Source organism: Temnothorax nylanderi, unplaced genomic scaffold, assembly GCF_030848795.1.
Source record: "Temnothorax nylanderi isolate EJ_2023f unplaced genomic scaffold, tnyl_v1.0 TNYL_tig0034_pilon, whole genome shotgun sequence".
Lineage (NCBI taxonomy): Eukaryota > Metazoa > Arthropoda > Insecta > Hymenoptera > Formicidae > Temnothorax > Temnothorax nylanderi.
Window position 1 is genome coordinate 407670 of NW_027249096.1, and position 14224 is coordinate 421893.

Consider the following 14224-nt stretch of genomic DNA (forward strand, 5'->3'; position numbering starts at 1 on the left):
AATGCTTTCACGCCACGATAATATGAAATACCATGCATGCCGCATCTGATGGCGCGCATCTCGCATAAAAGCGCTGTCAGCTTCGCGCTAACAATCGCAAGATGTAATATGTTATGTTATAAAATGCATAGTAACGTGATATAACGATCGTACGCGTAATTTCTCGTCACAATAAAAGGTCACGGTAATCACGGAGATCTCGTTGAAATGTATATTTCAACGAGCAGCCTGCAATATCGTGCAAAGTAAACAGTCGAGCGTAAATAGTGCAACAGTACTTTCGTACGACGTCAAAGGTATACATTGTAGATATTTGGATTATATTACGAATTAAATTCTACGCGTTTTCAGCCGATGGTGGTTGAACGGCGACGGATTTGGAACAACAGATTCGCGGTTCCATTAGCGCATCGCAAATATTAGCGTAGCTCCGAGTGCACCACGCTGACGTTGGTGTACCGCTAAATATATTAGTAGATAATTTTTTATCAGGCAGATGCGGGGCTATGATTAATTTTCTCCAATATTAATAACCCCGGGGCAGCGGCGGAATATTTATGCCCTCTTGTGGCGCACACGGTGGCGAGTAATTCACGCATATCTCGCAATTAAGTTCGATCATGTATACAAATCCCTGTAGGCGGAACGGTGTATCGACGCACTTCCCCGCAATGCTGATATAACGCGCCAATGGCGGCTCCGTTGATGACGCAAGATTTTTGCCCGGAATATTCTGACCTAGCTCCTCTCTTTACCGATAATTGGACACTGCTCGCAATAATCGCAGCTACAACGCACGGCGCGAGAATATATAATAATGTAATGAAAGATAATGGCGCATAATTTCACTCTAGCGTGTAACGCCGACGAGCTATTCTAGCTGAAGTGTCAAATCCCTCCCCGTGTTATTTGTGAAACATGAAATAACATGATGCAAGCGCCAGCCTTCAAATTCGATATAAATGGAACTGGCACTCGATATTCCTTCTACGCGTAGTGTACGAAAGGTTGATTCAATTGAAAAATTGCCATCGGCTATTTCGCCATCGTGCGAGATATTGCATTATGAAATTCCATAGCGCGGAATATGCCTTTTTCTGAAGACTGCAGACGGTAAAAATTCTTTTAGTTTAATATGTCGGTATTTCAGTTGATAATCCGAAGGTTAATAACGCGGCGGTTTTCGTGGTTTGTTTAGCTCCCTATTTCGTGCACGGTAGATAGGAAAATCTGGCTTCGAACAGATGGTGCGTATATGGTAAAATACCGGGTGCAAAAGCATGTACGTAATATATAACGGAATATTTCGATGAGAGAAACGGTATATCGTTCGGAGGAAAGAATCCCAACTACGTTTTGCTAATGTGCATGATGAACGAAAATAATAATAGCAAGTTTACGAATAATTATTAATTCACGATATGAAGGTAAAAAAATATTGGCCCCACTTCTTTTGATTCATCGACATTTACAGATATATATAGGTATAAATCGATACATTTTGTTGCGAATTATACACGATGCTCTCATAAGCTTCGCGAGAATTAATTACAGAGCTTAACAAATAATATCAAATTCATATTTATATCGCGCATATATTTCATGATACATGTGATATTAATTAATGGACATTTTATGTAAATTAGTAGATTCGCATTTTTGTCGTCTTAACAATATACAGCTTTGTACAGATTATTTATGAAAATATAAATTTTTTAATTCAAATTATTGTAAGTCGAAATACAAAAGATACATCGCGCGAGGCTGTCATCGAGCAATTTAATCGTATTAAATCGACATTACGTGTGGGCGAATATTAATTCAGGTTTTAACGGGATCTAAAAGGCGATGACCCGTCACGAGATGATAGGTCAACGAGTATTGCGTGGTAACAGATGGTGGACATTAATGACGTTGTAGAACTCGAAACGACTTTAAATACTTAAGTGTTCGCGCTCTCGTATCGGAAGGACAATGTTTATTGGCAGCGAATCGGTGTTTGCACAACCGTCAAATAAAACCTCGGCCACGAGCGTTCAGGTTTACCCGGCAAAAACAACAGCACGGTCCACTAGAGAATGTCGGCGATGTGTCACATTCTATGATACCTGCTTCCGCCGTTTCCCCAAATTCCGACATTTCACGAATCCGATCCAGCAAAAAACTCGAGAATATTGATTGACAACAACGTGTACGCGGTAACAGACACATGATTAATTGTTCGATTCGTAATTAAAATGTAATGGTATCCGTGACGATATTTCTATTAATTCCTTTCATAGGAGAAAATCAATCTTACTGAGCTCATATTAAGACAAGGGCAGGATGAAATATGAATGGATGATGCTATTGTGCTGCAACTTCAAGATCTCGAAATGATGGAAAAGTCTTGATGCTGTAATCCGTAGGTAGGTATCCTCCTCAAGTTTCAAAAAATAACGTAGAAAACTTGCGCCATAAAGTGAACTCATCCGCTTTAGTCTGATTATTTTATTAAAGTATTAAGAATTGTGAAATAGAAATCGAATATGAGCATTTTCGAGAGAAAAGTGCGGACTTTACTGCCCCACATTTTTCCCTCTGGAAATACGCGGAATATCGTCGCGAGAGCCGTCTTTGCAGAGTAGCTATAAATTCCGAGTCGAGTCCGCTTGAAAGTTGGCATAAAGTGCGATGCCCGACATCGGGATGACGATAAAACTTACCCTCGTGTCCGGTATGTTCGTTCGGATCGTCGATAGAGCGGCGATAAAGCGGATCGTATATCGCGTAAAAATTACAGACATTGCTAGCGAAATAAAATTTCGTCGTGGGAATATTTAATATTGCAAAAACAACTTGGTTCTATCTGTGTTTGCGGCGACGTTCGTCGAAATGTGTGAGTTATTTTTTCATTCCTGTAAATTTCTAACATGAATTTTTTAGGATTTATATTCGAAATGCCGCAAATTTTCTTTTTTCCTTTGCCGCTCTGTCCTTTAACTGCAAATTTATATCTAAGAAATATCCTGAAAATGAACTGAATTTTAATTAAATACCTGTCTATCCCGCAAAAAATAGCTTAGAAATATCGCTCGTGGGTACTATTATGTCATCACCGAATCGAACAATTAATAATCATGTCTTTGTTAGCGCGTACGTGTTACTGTCAGTCAATATCCTCACGTTTTTACTAGATATTGAATTCGTGAAATGTGTCGAAATTCATAGATATAGATCTATAGTGTAGCCCAATAACTTTTTGAACGTTACTACTCTTCGAAGTAGTGTAATAAGCAATATTGTTCCTTTATCACCCTTTTCTAGATTACATGTTGCATTGATTGTTTCCCCACACATAGATATGTCTATATCCCAATAAAGCAATATATTCTTCGCTACACTTCATCCGATATTCTTCGCGCAATCAATCTCGCTATGTTACACGTTATTAAATTTTTGTTATACATATAAACACACACGGTACCTGGTGATACATTTTTCTCATTCAGCAGAATAACGTTTTATATGCATGTGTATACGCGCGGATTGTTTGAATTCCTAAATAAACGCCAAACAGCACGTGATATATCCATCGAACATCCGGAATGGGTAGAACGAGAGTTTTCGAAGTGTTATTCGATTTCCTGGAATAGCGAGGTTCGACGAGGATATCATTCACGCTCGGTAATAGACCAATGGATTATTTCGTGAGCAAACACAAGCCTCGGATTTAAGTTTCAACGCTCTGACGCTCTTTGACAATTTTCCGATAGATTTTCCCATCACGAGAAAAGTATTTATCCGTAATTAAATAAGACAGCAATATAAATCTATAATGTAATGGTAATTATATTAAACGTAAGCATTTCTTAATTTATACATAAATGAAGCAATTATTCATTTACTTTTAAGGATGAATAGTAGGTACATGACGACAAAACATAGAATTCAATATATCTTTGAAGTCGCGCATTTTTTTTTAAAGATATATATATCTAATATTTTAATATAATATTTTACGTATAAAATAGCAGAAATTACATAATATATTATAATTTTCGTTTTTATCATTCCACGGAAGATAAAATACTCCGGTAATATCGGTATTCCGATTATTCTCAGTAATCATAAAGGTATGATAAGTTTTAGGCACGTAATGTGAATAGAGCGCCACTATAACTTAATAGAAATAGTTTTCGGGAAAGTGAAATCTCATAACCCAGGGGGAGGTCGAAAAATCTGGAGCCCATGTATTTGACTCTCGGATATTCTATGGCTCCTAGACCGATATATATTCCTCCCGAAGGGCGAGAACTTATGTCGCGTAAACTTCTCCCCAAGACTTATCGTCGCACGATATGTCGCAATGTGGTGAGGATTTGTTCGGAATTGTACCGCAAACAGCGATTTCGCATATGTGAAAATCTATGCAAAATCTAGACGGAATGTTTATGGAATTAAGTTTATGGAATATATTCCCGTTACAAATATAAATCATAAACGCTTTCATATCGTAACATTTAAGTAGTTTCTGACTATGATAAAAGAAAGAAATAAAATATCAATTACTTTTCTAAATCGTATTAAATTAATAATTATTGTTAATAATAATTATTGTATACATTATAAATAATAATTAAGTGTATATAACGAGTAAAGCAAAATATGTCGACGATTAAACTAACATTTTGCGTTATTAATTTGTCGGTAAAATTATTACAGGATTGCTGTAATTGAATATGGATGAAGTTTACAATGTAAAAAAAATTAAATTAAATTAATAACGATATAATAATAAATACTTCCATACTTTAATTTTGATTACATAATTGCGTTCAGAGGTAACACTATTTTAAATTAGGTCTCAAGACAATCTTATGACGAAGCTTCTCAGAATTATCGAAGGGATCCCTTGCGAGATCATAGATAGAGGAAGCCCCTTCCTCCTGGTAACATCATATTCTTTTAATCGAGCCCTTTTCGTTGACCGGAATCGCGAAGACGTTCTCGTTACGGCACAACGCCTCCGATAACTTTTATCGTTGCGGCCGGGTAAGTTCTTTTTTTTTCAGGGATCACCGCAATTCTCCGTCCTCTCATGGGCCCTTAGCCGCGGGCGGGTCGGATAAAAATTCATAGGCACCCTAGCTCATAGAGATGTTATCGTTATCCTCATCGCGCCCTTCATCTCGGACGTGCAACGAAAACGAAAAATGTCATCTTGGCCGCTGCGTCGACCGCGTCATCGACGATGTCGATAACAACGACGATGACGATGACGGCGATTACATAAGACGCGTACCGGAGACTTTTCTGACGGGCGACAAGTCCCGAGCGAAAAAAGTTATCACCACGCTACCGTAAGCCGCGCCGTGAACGCGATGCAGCACGGACGAGAAAAGGAGTGCCTCGGCGTGTTGTAAATTTTTACGCCATCCGCGCGCCTACCAGCAGCCGCGTATAACAGTCGAATGGACTCGCAAAAAGCGTTTGATTAATGATCCGTGCGGCTTAGAAAGTGTTCAGGTTTAATCTGCCGCAGCTGCGCTGCCACAAAATCATCGGTTCGTTTTCGGTGCACGAGAAAGATCTCCCATACTGTTGATACTCGCAAATTATAAAATAAAAAAATTACATTTTAGATATACACATATATGCAACTCGGATGTGTGTGTGTATGTAAATAATTTAATACATGTATATAGTATTAATCACTTGTATAAGTTCATGGTTCGACGACGACGTTATTTTCGTTATTTAATTTCTGCGACCGATCACAGACTGTAGACGCGCATGCTTTAACGAGGATGGACGCACTCGCAAATTAAATTACGCCGAGATTGATGAGACGATACTAAGCAGGACGTTCCGTACACTCGACCATGCGCCAATTCAGCGTGGGGAGAGTTTGGTCAAAGGAAAGCTCAATTCCTTTCGCAATTCCGAGTTTAAATTTCTCTTGAGACGCTACTCCGAAGCTTTTTGCCCCGGGTATCGATGCGCAACTTGAAAACAACATCGAGGCTTTATTGCTTCAAGAAAGTGCATGCTCGTCTTTCAATGCTATCGATGCTTGCTTTTGAGGTGAAAATCTTTACGTATAGCAAAAAGGCGATATCGAGATCGATTCGGTGGGAATCGCTTCATCCTAACGTTGACTCGTAACATCCGTTGAAAAATTCATAACATCGGTTAACGATCAGCAACGTGGAGCGGAACATAAATAACTTGATCGAAGCTTTTTATATAGTGTATTCAATTCAATTATAAAAAAAAAGAGTAACATTTCACGAGCAGCGTAAAATGAAGTTAGTCAATCTTTCAAAGAGCAAAGCAAGTTTATTTTCATGTAATAGCTGCTAATTTCAAACAATTCGTCATTTTAATGAATGCCGTAATTTATTAATTAATTTCTCATAATTTTATTTATCTTCCAATTATATTCCCAATAATAAATATTAGTAGTCTGGAATATAAGAATTTTTAATACTTCCGTAATATTTCCGTTTGTTTATTATTTCCTTTTACATTTCTTCTCGTTAAGGCAGCATGTTTCTCTTAAACAAGTAAAGGAAATAAAGAGAGTCTTGTTGACTAAAGGAATGGATGATTTACATATACATAGCGAAACATTTTCTTCACATAGAAAAAATATGTACAGCGTATATGCCTTAATTTCGACCATTTCAATGATTTTCTGTTTATAATGATAAATATATTACTTGATAAATATCAATGGATGGCATACACAGACAAAAACATTATTTTTAAAATTAACTTTTCCTTAATAGGGACTGAGTTAATACAAATTGCCATTGAAAGTTTTTAATTTACAATAATAACAATATATGTACTTCAAAATAATTAATCCAAGTTACATTCTCATTGTAATCTCATGATAATCTAACTTCTCAACATGTTTCTTGCATTTATTTCTTCTTTCAAGAGGCAGTTTATGTAAAGCACCTCGTTATTTTAAAACATATTAATTAGATAAAAGCTTGCTTGCCTTTTCGGAGACACGCTTTTTCTCGCGTGGTGAATGTTTGTTACGTAGACATAGCGCGTTACTACATAGTATAAATGTAAATTTAAAACAATTTTCTAATCGTTGCTTCGAGACTCAAGATACGTTTGCATTTATGACATTGAACGTGGAAATTTCGAAAATGTAATTAAGTTAATCCGGAATTGTACGCGCGGATAAAATATAGTAACAGCTTGGTCGATGTAATAATGAATCGCGGTAATGTACAGAACGCGCGCTTGAATTATGGAAAGTGGTCTATTGAATTACTTTAGCACATTATTAGGTGAATTACTATGGTACTTTACTAATGTAATTAGCCACTTATTGTCCCCTCGTTTCAGCGATAAAGAGCAAATCCCATCGTAAGAACTTCCGAAACATCCTCATGTTTTACGTACTCGCGAACACACTTGCATATACGCGCGATGCGTATGCGTATCACGCTGCTACAGTCGCGCATGGAAAATGAAGTGGACTACAAAGTGCACTTCAATTTACTATACTAAAAAGAAAGCAATCTTCTAAGTGCAGCGCGGACGCGAAATAAAGGCATATCTGGAGTAAAAAGGAAGATTACGAGCAAAAAAAAAGATCTTAATTTCCAGTTAACAGTGGCGACACGTGATAAAGATATCTAAATCTCTCTTGGCTCGACAAATGGTACGTAATCAGGCGTTCTTTAAACGCGTCTAACGAGATAACATACGGGAATTAACTGCCAGAATAACTCATTGTCGTAGTATCAGCGTAAGAAGCGTCGTTTTTATACTAACCATTTTAAGCGGACAGTCATTTATTCTTACTTAACCCCGTGCTAGTTAAAAGATAATCAACACATTGTACACGTAATTTTAATAACATGTTATCCTAAATTTTATGGCACATATTTCGGCTCGTCATATTCTTTTCCCTTTTGTGATATGAAAGCATATGTTTTATATATTGAATAATGTATTATCCTAAGGCTCTGATATACGAATCACAAAAAATATGGTAAAATATCGGGAAAAAGAGAGTTTTTAAGATATCTCATCATATAAAGGTTAAATCAAGAATTCACTGAACACACTACGAGCAAATACGCGAGTAGGAGATAGATACGGATTTCTTACCGAGAAAGCTTTGAGGAAGACCAGGCACTGTATGATGCCTTCCATCGTGTCTCCGGTTAAACAAAAGGTTCCGTTGAGGTGTCGCCCTTTGCGGCCTATCACGGAGCAGAGGTTGGCCTGGACAAAGGCATTCTGCGATCGCGTGGCTGCCGTAAGAGCCGGGTGATGAGAACGGGAACTCATTAGACGTTCGAGTGAGTCCATGTCTTCTAATTTTCAATGATCTCTTGTTTCGATCTCTCTCGGGTTATCGGCCAAAAAGGGGTAACAGTGTCGTCGTGGCGTCGGGGCATCGAACTTCGGGGCTGGTATCGAGCATTAGTCATGATCCTCCCCTTCTTCGCCGCATTGATGAACGAATTTCGCCTCGAGATTCGTCCTCGCGCTAAATCTTCCGGCACGAGAAATCCCACTTTGACTGATCAGAAACACCCTCGCAATCAGTCGGAAAGCGTTTTGATGCGTGCATCGTGAATCACATTATACGACATCAGAAAACACATCAGAAAACGACATCAGAAAACACAGCAATTTAATTTACGGTGTTTTCGTTTGATGTTGAAGCTTTTTCGTTAAATGTGTAACTAAAAAACAGCGCGAATGCCATTTCTGTTCCGAAAAAAAATTTCGCTGATGGCAACGCACTGTGAGCATATTTTATTTATTTAATACGCTTTTGTTAAAAGTAAATTGGACCTTTTCGCAGGCAACTGCAAAATGTAATAGCGCTGCAGTCTAATTTTCCTTGTTAACACACTTCGAGCTGTCAATCCTTCTCTCTTCTCTTCTGACAAACGATTTTTGCGTCATGACGTGGTCGCTGCACTAACCGTGAGAGAGAGAGAGGTTATTACTTTCTACAGAAACTTCTCGATACGACGGACGTTAAGATTGAGTTACGGGCAGTGAACATATACAATCACGACATATAAACGACGTTACTACTCCTCTTCTTCCTTCGGACGTGCCGGCACGACGCATTATATTTTGGAGGAATGATGTACCACCATTCACGACCACGCCGATTTATCTGATGTACACAAAAGAAACTTCACTTCTTGTTTATGTGACGCGGCTCGGGGCGGCCGCATCGACGATGTTCGACGTCCAATGCTAAAGTTTGCATTCACAGGCACGTACTGAAGAGTTCGTCAAGCGAGTTTGCTTTTCCCCTCACTCTCTCGTGGCGAACTATCAGCCGCGACGTCTCAATCGATATCACTTACCGGGTCTCTCAAAAGTCTAACGACGATCTATCTCTCGCTTTCCTCGAGACGACGGCACCGTACGCGCTACGGCGTCAACTATAATGCCGCTCGAGTAAACTCATCACCGTCGATTTTATGTATCCGCGAAAAAGTCGCGCGACTACGCATCGTCGATACTCGCACACATCCACGAATATTGAATAGTATTGGTAACGACTTTAACAAGTCCCGTCAGCGAATCGTTCTGTTGTCTACGGGCGAAAAACCGCCCGATGGATTCTATCCATCGCGTCTTTATCGATTCACAACTTGCTGCACGCCTTATATCGTTCAGAGTATTTATGAATGAAACGGTACGTTTATCAACACGATTCGCGAATTGCCGTTGTATTACTCGTCCACGAACTCGTCACCTAAGAGCTGGCCGAATCGCTGATCCTACGTTCCAGGTGGCATAACAGCTGACAAATCATTATCGATCGCGTTGCCATCTCGAACCTCCGTAAACATCATGAATCTCCGAGACGGCCGTCTGTTATCACTGCGCGGAACTGTAAATCCATCTTGCGCGGCCATCCATTTGCTCCGACTTGGCTCGGCGGAGTTCTATATCCGTTTGAGGTTCAACGAAGATTCTTCGTCCGCCGCTAGCTCACACGAAGCGGCTCGTTTCTCACATTTAACAGATGTTAAACGACTGTGGATAGAATTATCCGTATCGGAATCGAACGCGCGATCTATTGCGGGCAACAGGCGCGAGGTCCTTGAATTTTGCGAGAAATCGAATATATCTTCTGCGGGGGCAGTGGCTTGGTGGTCGTTTCCGCCGGGCAATGCGGTTCTATCGTTTGCGGGGCGGTATACCGTCTGATTAAATCGCACATCTCGTAGCAGAAGAAGAAGATGCCGATAATCAAGAACGTATCCATTTCTCCGCTCAATTGCCGTAAATCGTGAGCGTTTGTGGAACGTTTATGAGCCTTGTAAAAAAAGGTAACACTGATCTTCGAAGGAGCGAAGGATCTCGAGCTCTCGTTTAGAACGGTAAATTCTCTCTCTCTCTCTCTCTCTCTCTCTCTCTCTCTCAATGTCGTTTCTATCCTACTACGTCCCTCACATAAAACGTCTCTTACGCCGTAAATGATCACGGAGTCGTTAAATGCACTTTACGCGTGAGGCAACGGCGAACGTCGATCGCACCGTTCTCGGTTAAACGTCGTCAGTGACGTTGCATTTCCGTCCACCGGATATTCCGCTTCGCGGCGAGAAGCAGTGACAGAGAAAATGACGAAGGACGCAAATACGAAGCGCGAGTCCTCGATACTACAACGGTCTGACCGTTCGGGATAATGTCAATCACACGATTTCACCCGAACGAGGGTCGCTCGAGACGCTGGACGTTAACGCGTTCCCGCTGTTGATGACAGCCAGGTCGTTGATCAGCGGTTCGGGGATCGTGTCAATGATCCTACAGCTGCTACTGCCACTTCTATCGGCAAGCATCTCACTGGAAGCACCGCCGTTGTCCGAGCATCTCGCGTGCAGCAGAGGGATGTTCCACTATATTCCACGTCTTCTCGTCTCGTCGCGCACGCTGGGCCTCGCACACGAGGTCGCTGAAGCGCGCGCTTTAGACACGATGGCAGCTCGTTGCCGCGAGCGGAAGTGGTCGAGAGGGAGCCACGGCGAGGTAATCACAGAAACAAAACACAGACCATGTGTGCAAGCCCGCCGGATATGTTACGTTGAGGTACACCGAGGTATTAAACGCCTTGGTTCTGACAGCTGTCACGGTCACTTCAACAGTACGGAGAATCGAGGAGATGCGCGCTCGATCGTCTTCGAAGAAAACAATCGCGGGAATCACACGACGAGCTCTTCGCACCTCTCGCGTTCGTCTTATGACAAACGAGGATTGATCGAGAGCGACGACGGCGAGAACTGATCGACGAGATCGACCACCGGATTCTTCGCGGGTACACTTGAATCGAGATCGGGACACCCACGGTCGTGACTGCCTGACGCGTACAACGTGGAACGCAACTCACACTGGAAGCGAGAACAGCGCAGCTACATCAGCGGACTCGCAACGGGCCAACGTATGACTACCAGATACTCTCGGCGTGAGGGTGCGCCTTTACAAGAGTGGGCGGGTGGAAACGAGGGATGCTGGGCGACGGCGCGGCCCGCGGCGCCACCCCCGGCCCCTTCGCGCGAAGCTCTCGCAAAATCCACCAGCTCTCCCCCTTCGTCTCCCCCCTCGTGCGAACACTCGCCCGCCCGTTCGTCACCCCCTCTGGCCGTCCGCGCTCACGAGGCGCTATTCGCCGTTTCACCCCGGCCATACTAACCGACCAACGCTGTACTTCGGGTCTTATTCTTCGTCATCCCGCTTCTTACGCTTCTTTCGTTCTTTCCTTTCGCCGTTCCCCGAACTCTTGCCCGTTCCTCTATCGCGTTCTTCTATCGCATTCTTTATTCCTCGTGTCGTCCGTGTGCGCCGCGCACGCCTCGCGCCTCTTCATCGCGTATCTTTCGTCTCGCGCCGTTGACCCGGCATAACGCCAGCGGCGATTTTTACGCCAGGCACGGTTAGGTTGGATATTCAAGCGGATGAATGCGCTCGTGCGTCTGACCGACTAGCGATCGCCTGGCGATGTCCTTAATGCGACTTCCGGTGTTTCTTACGAAATGCTCGCATTAAAAAATGGCTTATTTTTAGTTGACAGATGGCGATAACAAACGCGAGCTCAGAAGAAAAGGTAGAAATATTTACGGGGATTATAATCAGAATTAACACAAGACGAAAATGTGTGTGTGAGTCGGATACAGCCAGCGTTAAATTTATAGCTAAAGTACGGACCATTCAGTCATACGTCTCTCGCTAGGATTTAGTCCACGGGATCGAAATCGTAATCCGACTGAAATCTTATACATGTCTGGCTTGCGAATTGCGCTCCTATTACCAACGTGGTTTCGAGTTTTCGACGATCGTCTATGATTTGCGCTACTGCATCGCTGTACAATGGTGCGCTTTTATTTCGAAATCTCCATTCTGTAGCTCGAGATCGCTTATTCTCTTTTTGTTCACTTGTCCCATTTTCCCTTATATTCTTTATTGATTTCTCTATTGCAATTCCCATCGAATTTTTTTAAACAGACGTATTTTTCTTTTATACATAGAATTTTTCCATCTTCTTTTCTATCCTTATATTACGTACAACCGTCTGACCTATTTCGATCTCTTCTACTGCTTGTGCAATTAAGGAATTATTCGATAAACGAATTAATTTTTTATTTAATCTAACGTCTATTAGCTTTAAATTGCACTGTTTAACAGTTCATTTCTTTTCGCAATTTTTTTATCTCGGAAACTATTGGTGAAGCAAATCTACCTAACAACCAAAGTCGTGTGTGTATCACGCAATAAAGATATATCGTTTCTATTAAATCATATTATTGATTTTATGTTATTTGTCAAGAAATCTAAGTCATATTAATGCTTAATTAAATACTGCATATAAATCTTATGAAAATATATTACTACTCTTTTCGATCAAGCGGAAATAGAACATTCGCTCAAGTTTTTGTCAAACCGTAACAGTAGTGTAAGTAAATGGCCCATATATCCTTAACGAACTTTCGCAAGCACCGTCCGACTTCGTGCATCATGAACGAGCAAGTTACGACGGATATTCCGTGAGATTAGGTGCGCCAGGTCGACAAATTGTGAGTTTGCATTTACGGTACATACCATCGGCGCAACTGTTCGCTCTAAGTTCGTGTCGCCGGTTTAATTGGCTTTAATAAAGTTCGGAGAGTCGCGCCAGAGAAGTCGCGGAATTAACGGTCGCAGTCTATCGCGCGAAGTGGTAAGTGGTTAAAGAACCTTTTCCCAGGGAGATACGCCCAAAATCCCGTCACGTAGCCAACATTCGTCCTTTACTCACATAGAAGAGCAATTTTATGTGACCTATAGCGAGAGAGAGAGAGAGAGAGAGAGAGAGAGAGAGAGAGAGAGAGAGAGAGAGAGAGAGAGAGAGAGAGAGAGAGAGAGAGAGAGAACATAACTGAGAAACAATTTTACCACAACCACTTAGTCATTAAGCTCGCCAACTTTTCCCTCGTAATGTCGTAATCACCAAAAGATTTCTCTATCTTTAAACACGAAGGAACAATAAGTATTATACGTTCACTCCCTAAATGCGTTAAAAATGACTCGACGTTATCTGCAAATGGCTCATGACTTGTATTATTTAGGTTGTTCTCCTTATGTTTGCACGAAGAAGGCAAAGACAGTGACAAATACAATACAACGTTATTAAACAACACATTGATTGCTTCATGTTCTTCGTTATATTCAATAAAATGAAATAAATCGGGTGATTGAAGTGTGATTTATCTAGAAAAATGCTGTATTTATGACACAGTTATTTTATTTGAAAAATGAAAAATTTACTCCGATTCTGTTTCAAATTTTAAGATGCAATTTCAAAATGCAAATTTGCAAATGGAGATGGATACGGTGTTATACTTGTCGCGCGCACGACGACGTCTTCTTGAATCTGCTAACTATGCTAAACCGTCGTAATCACAGGTAAACTGTTGGTCAGTGCTCTCCCCGCTAATTCGATAATTGGTGCCTGTTAGGAGCAGATAAGGTCACCACCGTCACGCTCATCTAACTTCTTCCACGGTATGCTCTTCCACTTATTGCTCCATATTTCCGTCCCTATACATAGTTACTTTCTTCCACGGTATGAAATTCATATGGGGCGGCGAATGTTTAGCCAATCTTCTATCGCCTAATTACTCAAGATACTAACTAAACTTTATGTTATAGTTGCGAACTTCATCGCATCGCATCGCGCGCACGAACATTTTGCGATATA

At 41.1% G+C, this 14224-nt stretch overlaps 1 protein-coding gene across 12 annotated transcripts in view; it reads right to left on the reverse strand.

The window, feature by feature from the left end:
- The window catches only part of Rg (A kinase anchor protein rugose), a 303530-nt gene that overhangs the window by 176716 nt on the left and 112590 nt on the right, over positions 1-14224 (reverse strand). For 4 of the 12 annotated variants that reach the window (XM_071703156.1, XM_071703154.1, XM_071703152.1 and 1 more), the window contains exon 1: positions 8125-11464. The exons of 3 other annotated variants lie outside the window; for them this stretch is intronic. In XM_071703156.1, coding sequence (XP_071559257.1) covers positions 8125-8328 — 204 coding nt within the window. In that variant the 5' untranslated portion in view covers positions 8329-11464. Of the gene's footprint in view, positions 1-8124; positions 11466-14224 lie in introns of those variants that run through there. 5 more of the 12 variants (XM_071703162.1, XM_071703161.1, XM_071703157.1 and 2 more) reach the window with 2 other exon arrangements.